The 15,054-nt window shown below is 49.5% G+C and overlaps 7 protein-coding genes across 7 annotated transcripts; 2 read left to right on the plus strand and 5 right to left on the minus strand.

Moving 5' to 3' along the window:
• Positions 1 to 56: 56 nt before the first annotated feature.
• On the minus strand, positions 57 to 1,152 carry FOBCDRAFT_182238 (Alpha/Beta hydrolase protein; the record flags this gene model as incomplete). Its single annotated transcript, XM_031183408.3, has 1 exon — positions 57 to 1,152. A coding segment is annotated over one exon (962 nt), but the record flags the coding sequence as incomplete, so codon positions are not given.
• A 261-nt stretch (positions 1,153 to 1,413) lies between these two features.
• Positions 1,414 to 5,642, minus strand: FOBCDRAFT_239710 (uncharacterized protein; the record flags this gene model as incomplete). The annotated part of the gene is made up of 4 exons (XM_031183411.3): positions 1,414 to 2,796; positions 3,139 to 3,587; positions 4,028 to 4,116; positions 4,165 to 5,642. The coding sequence occupies 4 exons, from the start codon at positions 5,640 to 5,642 to the stop codon at positions 1,414 to 1,416; spliced, it is 3,399 nt and encodes a 1,132-aa protein (XP_031039053.2).
• Positions 5,643 to 6,159: 517 nt separating this feature from the next.
• On the minus strand, positions 6,160 to 8,040 carry FOBCDRAFT_222589 (uncharacterized protein). Its single transcript, XM_031183412.3, has 2 exons — positions 7,508 to 8,040; positions 6,160 to 7,459 (listed from the first exon to the last, which is right to left on the minus strand). The coding sequence occupies exons 1-2, from the start codon at positions 7,866 to 7,868 to the stop codon at positions 6,387 to 6,389; spliced, it is 1,434 nt and encodes a 477-aa protein (XP_031039054.2). The 5' UTR covers positions 7,869 to 8,040; the 3' UTR covers positions 6,160 to 6,386.
• Positions 8,041 to 9,211: 1,171 nt separating this feature from the next.
• Positions 9,212 to 10,802, plus strand: FOBCDRAFT_182247 (GHMP kinase). The gene is made up of 2 exons (XM_059608581.1): positions 9,212 to 9,547; positions 9,595 to 10,802. The coding sequence occupies exons 1-2, from the start codon at positions 9,486 to 9,488 to the stop codon at positions 10,706 to 10,708; spliced, it is 1,176 nt and encodes a 391-aa protein (XP_059467186.1). The 5' UTR covers positions 9,212 to 9,485; the 3' UTR covers positions 10,709 to 10,802.
• Positions 10,803 to 11,143: 341 nt separating this feature from the next.
• Positions 11,144 to 12,666, plus strand: FOBCDRAFT_33403 (vitamin B6 photo-protection and homoeostasis-domain-containing protein). Its single transcript, XM_031183414.3, has 2 exons — positions 11,144 to 11,283; positions 11,335 to 12,666. Exons 1-2 carry the CDS (start codon positions 11,176 to 11,178, stop codon positions 12,571 to 12,573), a joined length of 1,347 nt encoding a protein of 448 aa, XP_031039056.3. The 5' UTR covers positions 11,144 to 11,175; the 3' UTR covers positions 12,574 to 12,666.
• On the minus strand, positions 12,666 to 13,713 carry FOBCDRAFT_33406 (cytochrome c/c1 heme-lyase). Its single transcript, XM_031183415.3, has 2 exons — positions 13,080 to 13,713; positions 12,666 to 13,032 (listed from the first exon to the last, which is right to left on the minus strand). The coding sequence occupies exons 1-2, from the start codon at positions 13,598 to 13,600 to the stop codon at positions 12,759 to 12,761; spliced, it is 795 nt and encodes a 264-aa protein (XP_031039057.1). The 5' UTR covers positions 13,601 to 13,713; the 3' UTR covers positions 12,666 to 12,758.
• A 128-nt stretch (positions 13,714 to 13,841) lies between these two features.
• On the minus strand, positions 13,842 to 14,985 carry FOBCDRAFT_222594 (uncharacterized protein). Its single transcript, XM_031183416.3, has one exon. The coding sequence runs from the start codon at positions 14,715 to 14,717 to the stop codon at positions 14,109 to 14,111; it is 609 nt and encodes a 202-aa protein (XP_031039058.3). The 5' UTR covers positions 14,718 to 14,985; the 3' UTR covers positions 13,842 to 14,108.
• Between the last annotated feature and the right edge of the window lie 69 nt (positions 14,986 to 15,054).

Below are 15,054 nucleotides of genomic sequence, written 5' to 3' on the forward strand. Positions count from 1 at the left end.
ACAGGGTATCATCAAATATCTAGGAATGGTGGTTCTGCTCTGATGCCTGAACGAGATATGGAAACCATGCGGAGATGAAATCTTCAGCTATTCTATTGTACAAAATCTAGTTATTCCACTCTATCACCTCAATCCCAACTCCCAATCTTATTTCTTTCTCAACCAACACCTCCGGTCTCTAGGCAGACCCTTATTCGACCAATTCCCGCAACGCTGGTTCAAAGTGCTTATACATAGTATAGTGAGTCTCATCCTCAAACTCATGCAATTCACATCCTCGTATCCGCTCCGCCATATACCGAATCATCTGGATAGGTGCATTCACGTCCTTCTTCCCATGCCATATTTGAATATTGTCATACTGGACCTTCTCAAGATCAAACCCCCAGTTCTTAGATGTGAGGAGGTTCATCTCGTGTACGGCACCGTCGGCTCCTTGGCGGAACGGCTCGTCGAGAACCATTTCTACCAACTCTTCTAAGCTCAGAGACTTTGGTTTTGGAGCCTCACTCTCTGCTTCTTCCTTTTTGTGTTGAGCTTCGAGCCATTTGCTGAGTCTTCTGGAAACAGGACCGGATAGAACAATCCATCTCAGTGATAGGTACAGCATGTATAGTGCTGCACGGAGAGTCGATGGAGAATATTCCGCCCAGACTTTGAAGACTCGACGGTAATATTCAACGTGCTTTGTACCAGCCGCCCAATGCGGTGCAGTGGCAAAGAGCCCAACACTTGTAATTGCACGCTTGGGCAAGGCATAAGCGCAAGCCAGAGCAAAAGGACCGCCACCCGAGAGACCCAAGACAGAGAACTTTGGGATTTGATGTGCTTGAGCAAACTCCATCACATCAGTTGGCCAATCCAAGATTTGATAGCCAGGTTTAAATGTCGACAGTCCAAAGCCGGGTCTGTCTATAGCTATGAGACGAACACTACAGCGTTGAGCAATTTCATGAATCGGCTGAGCTTCGAGTCTCGAAGAAGGATATCCATGGAAGTAAAAAACGGGCTTTCCATCTTGTTTTCCGAATTCGGCGAAGCCTAGTGTTCGACCATCTGATAGGTGAAAGGTCTGGTGGATTTGGGAGGATGTAGTGAGTAGGCGCCGGGTTGACGACGTTGAACGGTTTCGAACCGCTTGAATTGACATTTTAAGCTTTGGATCAATAAAATAATGAGGGATTGAGTCGGGAAGTCTTGTGGTTATGAGATCTCAGGTTCATGTTATATAGCGGGTCAAGGCTTACACGCGGGATACGCGATACGAGAATACGGAATACGAGGCCAATCAGAAGTCACGATCATTCGACTGGGCTAGCACCAAGAACTCATCAGACTTCAGCATTACAAGCATGAATAGCCTCTAATTACGAATAGCCATTAATCTACAAGACTAAACTCGATATGTGCCAATTAAACAGCCTTAAAGTAAGGCGACCAAAACACGCCATCGGCATCCCAAGTCTTCTTCACATCCCTCAAAACCTCCAGCCTCTCCGTATCATACATTTCACTCAAGTCCTTCCCAGGCCTCAAATTATTCGGAAAACTTCTCGGCACCATCCCCTCATCACTCTTTCTAAAACCTGCAACTACATCATCCAGAATTGGCCCAAACGCCTCTCTTGTCTTGTCCTCTTTGGCCACCATCACCATAAACGCATTGATGTTTCTATCCCTGCCCTCCACGAACTTCTCATTCTTGATCGCTAAAGTCTTGTCGATGTTGTATGCTGAGATTATGAGACTTGATTGTTGAGCATCAGGATAGTCCTCCGTTGCGATGCGCCATTTCTCGAAGCCAGCTTTTATGGCTTCAGCTGTGGTTTTGTGAAGACGACAGGATGCTATGGTTTTGTGGCCGTGGTGAGAGTTGTAGATGTTCATCTTGGCATTGACATTCTCAAATGGCAATAGCTCTGTGTTTGCCACGATGGTCTTGCTGACGACGTCGTCCTGGAAAAGCAAGGTCGTTGCTTTCTCAGCCTGCTCAGCAGGACCAAAATACTGGTACCCCAGAATGATGATTGGAGATCCAGCTGCTGGAGTACCAGGAGGACTTCGTGCAAACGCCAAGCTCATGTATCCTTCGGCTGGAGGGTGGCTCAGATCCAGAAAGGCATTGATAGCAATATCTAGTGCTGGAGCAGGAAAGATGAGCGACCTTGTCCATATTTTGTTGTCCTCCACGTTGAGACTCGAAAGTGGGAATGCGGAAACAGTCAGCTCCGTGACGACACCGAGTCCATGACCCGCGCCGCAGAGAACGTTGAAGAGAGATTGTTCCTTGTCCTTTGACGAAGAATCGACTTCGACAATGTCGCCTGAAGCAGTGATAAGTCGGAACGAAACCATGTTGTCGACCATCCATCCATGAAGGCCAATCTGAGCACTGTTTCCACCTCCAAGCACACTTCCCACAAAGCCAACGGCATCAGAGTTGGGAATGGGAGTGTAGTAGCCCTCGTCTGCCAAGATCTTCAGTACCTCTCCGACGATGACGCCACCACCAACCTTCACAGTTCCTTCATCCTTGTTCAGTGCAATCTTCTTGAAGAGCTTCATGTCGAGGTACAGGGATGCTGGGTCCACGCTGACAAACGTTCCATGGCCTCCGCCAGCAGCAACGATTATAAGCTTGTTCTCTTTCGCGACACGAATGGCATCTTTCACATCTTGCTCGGTCTTTGGGGTAACTATAAGAGCAGGGCGTTGAATATGTGTGTCGGACCAACGAGGAAGTTGTGGTGTACCGTTGTCAGGGACGACATATTCGCATTGAAGCGATTCAATGCCCTTGATTTGAGCAGGCATATTCACAAAGACAATTGGAAACAAAAAGATGGATTATTGCTTCCTGATTTATTGGACGGAGTCCCGTTTTTATAGTCTGTCCTTCAAATTGACGGATCTAGTGCTTACCGTTCCATAGATATCTGACATGGCTCACTTCCGAGATGCCCGACTTCTAAGCCGTAGTAATATCACGATATCACATCAGCGGTGCTATCCCAAGCGCTAAGTAACTCCCATCTCCATTCCTCCAGGTCAGATCAAGTCGCGCCAGCACGACTAAACATCCATCCTAACCCACGAATCCGCCAGACCCCTACACTTAACACACCACAAATTCCTCACCTTGAGCATATCCACAAATCCCCCCTGATCATCCTTAACGGTATATGGCACATCCATCACAAGCTCACAGTCCACACAAATAATCTGATACACGTTCTTCCCATGTGCATTACAGGGAACACACCACCCCGGGCCGAGGTGATGAGTAGTTTCGTTGCATTTTTCGTTTTCGCAGTAGGAGAGAAAAGTATCTCTTTCCCTTTCGCGCTTGTCGGCGGCTTGTTCTGTGTATATGTCTTTGAGGCAGCGGAGACACATTGTCTTCGAGCCGGTGAATGAGGCGTGGCAGCGGGGACAGGTGCGGGATGGGGGGTTGAAGGCTGGTGCGAGATAGCCACGGAGGAAGGATTGGCGGATGAAGGATGCGTTCTCGTCAGTCATTGTTGTGGCGGTGGGTGATTGAGGAGTATTACCTTGTTGACACATTTTGGCTTTGTAAGTGCTGTAAGCTTGAAACTGTTGTAAATATTGGAGCGATGATGTTAAAGTGGTTCGAACTGTTGTTCGCAAGACATTAGAGGTGGGGTGATCTTAAATAAAGTGACGGTATCGAGTGTCGACTTGCGTGTTCATCGGTATGGAAATGAACAAGACCTTGTTGTTCGTTCGAGACGCAACACGCTTTGTTCCGAAACAACGCACCTATGTTCCAATACCAGCGAACAAGCCAGTGAGAGAGTATGGTAATCACATGGTCACCACTGGAGCAAGTGTTCACAGAGACCAGTCATAACCATCATGTTCAATTTCGAAAGGCATCCCATGTATTCGTCATAGTACCCAGTATCTCCGTCGTAAATCATCTCTCGTATTCTCGTCACCACATTACCCTATCCTCCCCAATCATCGCATCCATATGTTCAAAGCGCCGGTCCTTCCCATTGCTCACGACGCAGTCTAACAAGCCAAGATTGTTTATGCGGGAACGAAATCTGCTTCTCACGCGAAAACCCAGTAAACTCTAGGCCCTGCAGAAACCTACTTATTGTCAGCGCTGAACAGCCATGTTCGAAGCAACAAACTCACCTCGCATTGTCCACTCTCGGCTCAAGGCATATACTCATTGTTCGGTAGTCCGATGTCAAGCACCAATGCACCAATCCCGTCAACCAGATTGGAACCCGACCTCTTGCCCACTCTTCTCCGATGAACACGTGAAGACCTCTATCCCAATCCGCCGCATCGCTACCGAGATGCTGACCGAGAATATCTTCTTTAACCCAGTAGATCTCAAAGTATCCAAATGGTACGCCGTCCCATTGTCCAATCACAGGGAAGGAGTTTGCTTGGTTCAATGATTTGGTGAGGAATTGTTCATCATACTCGCCCCAGAAGGCGCTCACTCGAGGCTTCTTCATCCACATCTCCAACAAAGCCGTGTCGTTCATCGTACTAAGATGAGATTGCTCAGGAGGCTTGGGTCCAACGGGTCCAAGGTAAGGTACAGGATTGGGTGAAATGGAAGCAACTCGGAACGAAAGGTACTGATTAACGCTCGGGACAAATCTTGTGTAGAAGACTTCGCCCATCCTAGGTGGCTTTGGTCTCATCGGGTGACGGATATTATTCGTAAAGATATATTGAAGAGGAGCAGGCGGATAGTAAGTCGGAAGATGAGAGCTCGAAAAGAAAGGTCCAATAGGGAAGCTAGGCGGGTTTGCCATCGATGTGGGAGTTGGTCCACCGGGGAGATCATGATCTATTCGATTCAGAGACGAATGCGGTGAATGGCGCTGGAAGGTCTTGTGGAATGGCGATGGTGGTTCCATAGGTAAAGGTGAGTTCGGGCGACTGCCAATAGGCGATCCAGGAACAGAATCGTAATTCGCACCAGCTTTGTTAGGTTGTAAAGAGAAGAGAAAAAGCCGACCAGGGAGTTGCCAAAACATCCGTCTCGAGACAAACATATTAGACCAATCGTCCCCATTATCATCCAAACTCGTTCCAACAGCACTGCTCTCCGACGTTATAAGTCCCATGCGCTCAAGCTTAGGGATCAAATTCCGACCTCGGAGCACTCCATCGCGCTTGATGTTGATCCTCCATTCACCACGAGGTTTAGCAGCTTGGGGCGTCTTCTCCGCTGCCTGAGCAGGAACTTGCGGCGCAGGTTCGGGCTGGTGGAAGTACCAGTATAGTGTAATCCACAGCATCATGGCAATCTGCCGTGTGGGACTCGCAGCGGGTTTGAACTCGGAGCTCGAAGGGTTCGCGATGGACGAGATGAAGAGGTTATCGCCCTGCAGCGTCGGTTTAGCGAAAGAGTGAATTTGCCTCTTCGCCTTCCCATCCAGCGCAACACCATTCTCTCCATTTTCAACATCCTGCTTCTCAGTATCATCATCAGATCCATCATCGCTCTCCGTGTTCAGCACAACGGTCCACCCCACAGGAAACGCATTATGATGCGTATTCAACTCATGGCTCTTGAAGCCGAGACCTGCAAAGACGGGTGTGACAGTGAAGGTCTGCCCATCGGGCAAGCGAATGACCTGGGGAGCCATAATCGCGCGCTTCTTCCTTTTTCGGGGCTTATCCGTAATCGGGGGGGGGCTGTAGGTTGCGCTTGCGGGGGATCGGCTGGAGAGGGGAAGTTGACTTATGTTTAACTTGTTTTTAGGTCGGTGCTAAAGCTCCTGGAGAAGAGTTCCAGAAGACTGCCTCTTTCGGGTCACATGCTGACCTTTGAAGAGGCGATCGTGACAAACGCCGAGGCGATGGTTGGATGCTTTGATGGAGGTGGTGGAGAGATGTTATATAGGCGTGGTTGGAGGTGAGGGACAGTAGATATGGGCACTGTACAGCACCTACATGCTACGTCAAACACAGTATCAATACGGAAATGCACTATTTGTTGTACGTCATGATAAGTCCATCTATCATATCATACCCCGCCATGAACTGGAATGCTTGACTCTATCTCGGCGGCTTTAACCCCAGTACGAAATTGTTATCTCGAGGTTTTCGTTTATCAGGCTATCAGAATTCCCATGTTACAGATCATTTATGCAAGTCACAAATCTAACATTAAATCAATTGTTTGTTGCCTATCGCTATGCGTGCTCCATAACCCATCCGAAATCGCACTAAGTTCAATTTACAGCAGAGTCTCAATCTCCCTCTGAAGGTGTCACCACACCCACCATCAATAATTGTCGCATGTTCTAAGCCCCCAATGCTAAGCCATTCGCCATGATCTGATGTTTAATGTACAAACTTTGCATCTACTCACTTCTAGATCTCGCCGTTCACTGCTTCTTCTTCTTGACCTCTTCGGCAGATCCGGGACCCTCTTCGTCATCTTTGCCCTCAGTCATCTTGGTACCATCTCGGCCCTTCTTCTCCTCTTCGAGAACCTTTTGCACTTGCTCACCTCCCAAGTCCTTCTTCTCATCCCAGTCAACATCGTACTCACTAGCCACGACCTTGATCTCTTTTCGAAGTTGATTGGCTTCGTGAACCAACTGCTCCCATCTGTTCTGATCAAATCCTCGCTCTTGGTAAAGTGCAGCTTGTCGCTTTGACACTGTCACCTTCATGGCGGCTTTGTAGCTTAGATCCCGGCTGATGTAGAGGAACCAGAGGTAAGCGCCCATGACAGTTGTCAGACCGGCGAGATACGTAACGGGCTCGACCAGATCCCAGCCCCATTGAGTGTGGAAAGTGACATAGTAGACAACTCCCCACCATCCAGCCAATGCCGCAAAGCCGCCTTGTGCCAATCGATGCGCTCCTTTGTGCGCGAGTGCGTCGCATTCGTTCTTGACCTTTGACATTGCTTCAATGTCGCGTGACATGCGTCTTAAGTTCATGCGCATGTAATAAGTTCGGTCTCTGAAACTAGGCACTGCGACCCTAAGTTCCTTGTCGAAGCCCTCAACGTCAATCGCAAACTCCCGACCGCGAGCAGCATCTCGAATAAAGTCTCCGATCTCGGTGCTGCCACTCCATCGCACCCAGTTCGCCTCTTTACGGGAGGGACCTTCATGGCCAAGACCAGAGTATGACGCAACATTGACGCTGCTGTTCTTTTTATCGTCCTTCTTCCCATGCTGTTCTTCCTGATCTGCTTCGGCTCGGAAAACGATGTCAGGTAGCTTCTCGCGGCCCTTGTACTGGACTGGGGGGATTTCAGCTTGGATCAATCGCTCGAGGTAAGAAAGAGGTTGATGCGGGTGCACGAGGAGAGCTAGTGGCTCAACTGTTTCGCCTTTGTCTTCGACATCTTGTTGTACTGGTCTATTGACGTGTTCTTGTGCAGGGTGAAAGGGCATTGGAAGGATAAGCTTCAATAGGCGTGTCGGGGTTGTCAATAGACGCCCTGCGCGTGTCAGTATAGATCTTGTGAATTGATTGTATGCGAGCTTACCCTTCTTCATTTCCGTCTTGTCAGGTATGTCGGAATCCTTCTCAGCTTGCGAGTCCACTCTATGCCATGGTCGGTCATTCTCCAATGTCTGAGCGCTGGCACCAGATGTGACCTTCTTCATATCCCTCGTGCGCGCCTTTTCACTCAACTCTTCTTTTCGTGCAATTTCCTCCTGCGACTCAGCTGCTGCAGCCTCTTGGTTGAAACATCTTGTCGTTGTGAAAGCTCGTCTAAAGGGTGTTTGATTCGTTTCGCATCTGTACAACGCAGGTAATTGATGAGAAGCAAATTGTGTATGCAATCGTGATGCTCGTAAAGCAGGAGACACTCCAAGCGCAGCGCGCCTAAAAGCGTTATTCATTCTGTCTGCACCTTAACAGAGTCGGAGATTGTGTGTAGGTATGTTGAGGGAGCAGCAGATGAAGGTGCAAGTAAGCTTTCTGACCAAGACGGGAGGCACATGCACAGGGGACACAGAAGATGAGACGAGATACGACGTGGAAATAAGGTCGTGTCATTCATTTACAGCCAAGATTTGCCTTGCTTGTTTTGGAATTCTTTGCCCGGTGCGGTCACCACTATCTCATCGATCAGCTCGGGTTGTGACGTCAGGACCTAAGCCAAGCTTTGTCTGTCCCTGGAAGCTTCATGCACTCGGTTTCTGATTGGTTCAGAACCCACTGCTCACCGTTAATGCAGTATCACTGCCACAATTCTCAGCTCAGCCAAGAACAGAAATGTTAGAGACACGGTGCTTTATGAGTCTTATGATGGTTCGTTCCGGAGGTTAACTTCCTGGTTTGAAGCCTCTTATGTACCGCCACGTGCTCCTCTTCAAGGTACACAGAGCTTGATTGTTAAGGAGAACGTAAGAGGCTATGCAATGTTGGAAAGGTGAAGAGATGAAATACCGAGGAAAATTGTATCATTGGGCAAGCTTATATTAGCAGGTTTTAGTAACATCCCCTGCTTTACTTTTTACATCTTGGTGCACTGAAGTGAATGGGCTGTTAAGAAGTTAAGTGCATTTAGTTGCTTTAACATGCGCCGTACTTGCGGTTACAGTGCTGAGTTACGCCAAACGGCTTTTTTAAATCAAGAATAAGAGATAAAGGGGATAATTTCTTGCCATCGAACTTCAATTCTTGTGGTATATCATACCCGATGTATCATTGTTGCATCGTGGTTGTGTTATTCTGCAAGTTCGAGATTGAGTCGCCTACCCTGTAGCCTCGAACTAATCCCGGTTTCTCGTGGTCGAGCGGAACAGCAACATGGGCTTGTTGAATCAGTATACCCTTTTTCATGACAAAAGAGACCAGAGACTCTTTCAACCAGTCCTAAGCACCTATGCTATCACAGTTCAGTCTAGTAGGCACGATGCGAAGCTTCATAAAGCTTTCCTCTTATACGTTCAGCCAACTATTGTGTCATCACTCAGGATCAAGTTCAAATGCAATCGCCAAGGCTCTTACCTCATGTTGAGCCGCTACTCATCTGCAATCTCGCCTAACAAATTACCTTGCTCTATTGCATCCAGACAACGTAACAAAGTCAATTGATGTCTTGATGAATTGTTCCTGTGATAATCGTTCCAAAGGCCCATCATGAATAGAGATATCCACCTCCACTGCAAAACGAACCCTTTACTGGCGACTGGCCCAGTTCCCGAACCCAACCTCAAAGCACATTGGCTGATCCCCAAGAGCTCCCCTTGGTGTTGAGGGGCTTCAGGGGTCCAGAGGGGTTGGACCCCGCACTAACTAGACTTCTTGAGGTTACAATCCGACCAATTCTCTGGGCAACCCGTCCACGGCTCATTTCCCCATAGGTACAACAAGTCGGTGAAGTCAATTTTCCTTTTCGTCAAGCCCGAATCTTGCGTCTCTCGTATCAATTGAGCGCCTGATTTGTTTCACTCCAATCTTTGTTTCAACATCTCCAAACCTTCCTCCACACCAGTATACCCCGCTTCATAATGTCCGATACCAAGGTCTACCGCGCCAGCACCACTGCGCCAGTCAACATCGCCGTTGTCAAGTAAACACTCCCATCGCATCTTGAAGACCTTGACTAACATGGTGCAGATACTGGGGAAAGCGCGATGCTAAGCTCAACCTCCCTACCAACAGCTCCCTCTCCGTAACCCTCTCGCAAGCCGATCTCCGAACCCTCACAACAGCCTCGTGCTCGAGCACCTTCACCGATGGCGACAGCCTCACTCTCAACGGAGAGTCCTCCGACATCTCTGGCGCCCGTACACAGGCTTGCTTCCGCGAGCTTCGATCCCGCCGCGCCGCTCTCGAGGCCGCCGACTCCTCGCTCCCCAAGCTGTCTACATACCCCCTGAAGCTCGTCTCCGAGAATAACTTCCCCACTGCTGCTGGCCTTGCTTCTTCAGCTGCTGGTTTCGCTGCGCTTGTCCAGGCTATCGCTCTTCTGTACGAGCTCCCCGACTCGCCTTCTGATCTTTCGCTCGTCGCTAGACAAGGTTCTGGATCTGCTTGCCGCAGTCTCTTCGGTGGATATGTTGCGTGGAGAATGGGCGAGAAGGAGGATGGAAGCGACTCCAAGGCCGACCTTGTCGCTCCCGCTTCACACTGGCCTGACATGCGAGCTCTGATCCTCGTTGTCAGCGCCGCCAAGAAGGGTGTTTCTTCTACCTCCGGCATGCAGCAGACCGTTGCTACCTCTGGTCTCTTCAAGGAGAGAATAGCAAACGTTGTCCCCGCCAACATGACCGCCATGGAGGAGGCCATCAAGAACAAGGATTTCCCCAAGTTCGCCGAGGTCACCATGCGCGACTCCAACTCTTTCCACGCTACTTGCGCCGATACCTATCCTCCCATCTTCTACATGAACGACGTTTCCCGCGCTGCTATTCGTGCTGTTGAGTACATCAACGAGAAGGCTGGCAGGACCATTGCCGCCTACACCTTCGACGCTGGTCCCAACTGTGTTGTCTACTACGAGGAGAAGGATGCTGATACTGTTGTCGGTACTTTCTACCAAGCGCTCCAGGGTGTTGGCGGTTTCAAGGAGGGTGCTGCTAGCGCCAAGTCCAGCGTTGAGCTTGAGAGTGCTCTTGCTTCTACTTTGAAGGAGGGTGTGAGCAGAGTTATTTCCACTGGTGTTGGTGAGGGTCCTATCAAGACTGATGAATACCTCGTTGGAGAGGACGGTCAGGCTGTTCGACGATAGACGGGGATATAAAAGATCTAGTGAAGTAAATAGCATGTTGGAATGATATACAGAGAATTTTGAAGCTGAAACAAAATGCATTGTTACTTATTTACGTTCTGGAAGTGATCCCGTCCATCATTATTCCAATGCTGCCGGTCATGACCATGACTTGAACCGTTGTTGATCCTCCACATCGCCGTGTGGGGCCGTTCAAACTCACTTCCACGCCTTCAATCGGCTTCGGGGAACATGATAAGTCTCCACCAAAAGATAGATCAATACAAAAGAGACATCTTTGGGTTTTCTAAATCCTAGTCACGTCGCAGTTCTAAGGGCACATTGTACCTGCCGGTCACACTGACACGTCTTCGCCCTGCGGGGCACTGCCCGTGTCACTGCAACATGTGCCGTAACACCACTGTGAGCAGCCTATAGCTCACAGCCTTCCAACTCTCATCCTTACAAACCTCATCAACGCCATCGCGATGGATGGTCTAACGCAACTCCTAGGTCGCGGCGAACCTGTTGAGATCGTGGAGCTGGATAAATCGGGAAATGTTTCGCGAACCTGGAATCATACCGTCGACAACCATGTCCGTTACTTTATCTTCGCTTGTGAAGTATCATGGCTAACATAGGTGCAGGTCGTTGCCAAGTCGAAGCCTAGTATCCCACTCATTCCCTCTCTTCGCGAGGCCTTCATGCCAGTCGGATACCCTCACTCTGTGTCATCCGACTACCTGAACTACCAATTCTTCGACTCCCTTCAAGCTTTCTTCTCAACCATCACTTCCCTCCTTGCAAACCGAGCTCTCCTCCAAGGTCTCGGCGTCGGAGATGCCAACTCGTCCGCCACCTTCGCGATGCTGCTCACAGTCCTCAAGGACGCCATGTCTCGCATCGCCACTATTGTATTTGCCCACCAATTCGGTCTTCGTATTGAACCCGACGCCAAGCGCTTCCGCTTCCTGGCCGATCTTTTCAACGACACTGCCTTCTTTCTGGAGCTGTACAGCCCGTACTTTGGTCCTTATGGAAAGATCCTCGCACTGACTTCTGGAGAGACGTTGAGGGCGTTGTGTGGCGTGGCTGCTGGCGCGAGCAAAGCTGCTCTTAGTGTACACTTTGCAAAGCACGACAACCTCTCTGAACTCAATGCCAAAGAGGCCAGCCAGGAGACTGCTGTAGGTCTTATCGGTCTTCTTGTTGGAACTATCGTGGTCAAATATGTCGAAGAGCACCATAACGTTCTATTCTTGATGACCGTTCTCGTCTTTGCCCATCTGTGGATGAATTACCTTGGAGTTCGGGCTGTGTGCATGGACAACCTGAACCAACAGCGTGCAACCATCCTGTTCGAAGAGTATCTCAAGACCGGAAACGTGCTCTCTCCCGAAGAAGTCGCCCATCGTGAGAATATTCTCCTCTGGCGACCCGTCGTCCGAAACCAGCATGGCCAGAAAATCGCACGCATCGAAATGGCCAAAAGCTACTGGGACGCCATGGGCGCCAAAGCCCCCAATAGCAACGTCGTCATTATCGACGGTGCCCGGAACTCACTCTTTGTCTGGTATCACTCGAAGCGCAGCTACACACCCATCAAGATCATGCTCTGGCAGGACGCCAGTGCCATGCACGCCATCAGTGCCTGGTTCATGGCCATGGAGATGGCCTGGCTTCTGGAGAAGAGCCAGGGCTACACCGACAAGCTGGATAAGATCTTCCGCGTAAAGGAAACCGTTGATGGCTACGAACAGAAGTACGACAAGCGCGATCTCTGGGATGAGATGCTCGCCAAAGGATGGAATATTGAGTCGCAGGCTTTTGAGACAGGTGCGCCCGTTCGTCTGCTCGCTCAGCTGGAGGGGAAGAAGGATCAGTAGTTAGATTGGAGGTTATTGGCGTCGAGGCGAAAGGGAATAATACCCTGGAACATGAAAATTGATTCAATGGAGATTTATGCTAGTCATTCAACCCTCTATGCTTTTTACCCATATTGTACATTTTCCAGAACGCCTTCTAGTGAATAGCTCATACATCATACAGATATCGTACAGCAGTTTCATCGCTATGCTAGGAATGCCCATCTCTTGGCTCGCATCTTAACGCCCTCCCATGTATTCAGCTTCGGCCGCACATCAAGATAGAAACTCGGTCCGCCCTTTCCATCTGGTCGTCCAGCGTAAAAGTCAATAACGTAGTCAACCCTCGTACCGCATCGGTCGATAACCCAATCGTGTCGATCGAACGGCGCCGTGTAGCCGAGAATAGTATTAAAGCGAGCGGTGGGAGTCATGCGATCCATCTTGTTGGCGAAAGATTCGAGCTTAGGTCCATCACATCTAACACAATTAGTTCTCGCTCGTAAATGCAGACGACGTAGTCTTACTTGGTGCCCTTGAGATACGGCGCTTCCCACTCCTTGATCTCCTTCCAAGCTCTTTCATTAACAGCATTGTGAATCGGCACAACCGTTTTCATGTCCGCTACCCTCGCATCGTAACCCTTTCGCTTCATCGCATCGAAAAACATCTTCTCCGAAGGATAGACCCAGTTGCCGGAGGGATCTACACCAGTCTCCATTTCGTGATTCGCAGGCTTTGCAGGTTCTTTTCCATGATCTACCGGACACGCCGCAGGCCCGCCAGATGTTCGTGGAATCGTGGATACAACGCGATCAGTATCAAGACCGTCGTTCGAAGGTATTTGCGTAGGCGGCGGGGCAGGTTTGCTCGAGGACCATGGGAGATATGACGAGAATGTTTGAGACCATGATTTCGACTGCGCTTGCGCTGTGTGGTCGACTGGACATCCAGCTGCTTTTGCTTTTGCGGCTTCGGCTTCACGGGCCTGAGCGAGCCATGCTTCGCGGGATTTGTGATCGACGGGACAAGCGTCTTTGTCTGCCATTGTGAGGATCGTACTCGGGGTTATTGTCGAGTAAGTCGAGTTTATGGTCGGGGAGATTCAACTGCAAGGATTCAGAAAATGGCGTAATTGATCATGGATGGATCGTAAATCCGCCGGAACGGATTGGCTTGGAGGTTTGCGAAGAAAAATAATATGGGTCAGGTCCGGGTTTTTCCCGCAGGGTCCGGGCCGGAGGTTAACCTACATCGCCGACTTCGCTCCATCATCAATGATTGTATTAAATTACCCAAGTTTAGGAGAAATTTCTTGAAGTTATGATGAGTTTACGAAGTTTAGGCCTCACTTATTAAATCTTTCAAAGCAGCCCCAAGATCTATGGTTATTTTTATAAACCTCACCTAAACTTTGGCAATTGTAAACATGAATACTTTATTGTTCCAATACCTTTTTGCTGGGAAGACTTTCAGCCGAGATCGAAGCGCCCTCGAACTCCTCGAGCATCTTTCCACGTCATGACCCGGATAACAAGCGGGGGCAATTCTGTGTCCTATCGCATCTGAATAGAAGCCTCCCTCACCTCGTGGATCGCCCGTTCCAAGCCCCTACACATTGTTTTGGTGATTGCTTTGGGCAGTTCGTAGTAAATCCTCTGGCGAGCATGGAACTTCTTGGGAGGGACCTTATCCACGGTCTGTGTGTAAGCCCAATGGTAATCCGTCATGCACTCGGTGAACTGTGGCGGGCCGACCATCCGCTCAATGGTATCTTGGGGATTGACAAGGATGTACAGGACGCGAAGTCGGGGGAATCGGTGTAAAAGTGCTGTCGGACCTCCAAGGGTGGTGGAGGCAATGTAAGGCCACTGCAAAGTGTGGTTTGGAGGGTCGTATTCATAAAGAGCGCCGATAGACTCGACTCTGGGGAATGTTGTCCACGCCGCGGAAGCGGAAGGTCTACAGACGATGATAAGGTCATTAGAGGCATCAATTGACTCGCTAGCTGCTCCTGCCCATGTTCTGGGAGGTACCTGGAAGTGCATATGAGCATAGTGATGGATCGTATTACTCTGCATATAATGAAGAGACAGTGAGTTGCGGGGCCTCCACATATGTGCAATTCTCCTCATGATTGCCTGTGAGATCCTACAGGTCCCCATCAATGCTGCATATATTCCCGGCGGCTTTAGGGGCTCACTGAGGCCTTCGTTCGAAGTGACTTTAAGCCGCAAATGCGCAACTCCGATGGTGCCCCAGAACTCAGTGAAGTGGGCGGTTGGTTCTTCCAAGTGACTGTACGCGGCGACTTCCTAAATCTCCCACTGTAGTTCTACAGGAAGCCTGTTGAATTTCGTGAAAGACATGATGAATGCTGGCAGATATTTTGTATGATGATGATGGTGATGATGTTGCTGGTGTGTACATACTTGACAAGGCAAGGTTACTTGAAAAGATGAAAACAGTGACAGTTAAAATGCTGATGTGGAAAGTGGTTGT

Source organism: Fusarium oxysporum, chromosome V (genome assembly GCF_013085055.1).
Source record: "Fusarium oxysporum Fo47 chromosome V, complete sequence".
NCBI classification, from domain to species: domain Eukaryota; kingdom Fungi; phylum Ascomycota; class Sordariomycetes; order Hypocreales; family Nectriaceae; genus Fusarium; species Fusarium oxysporum.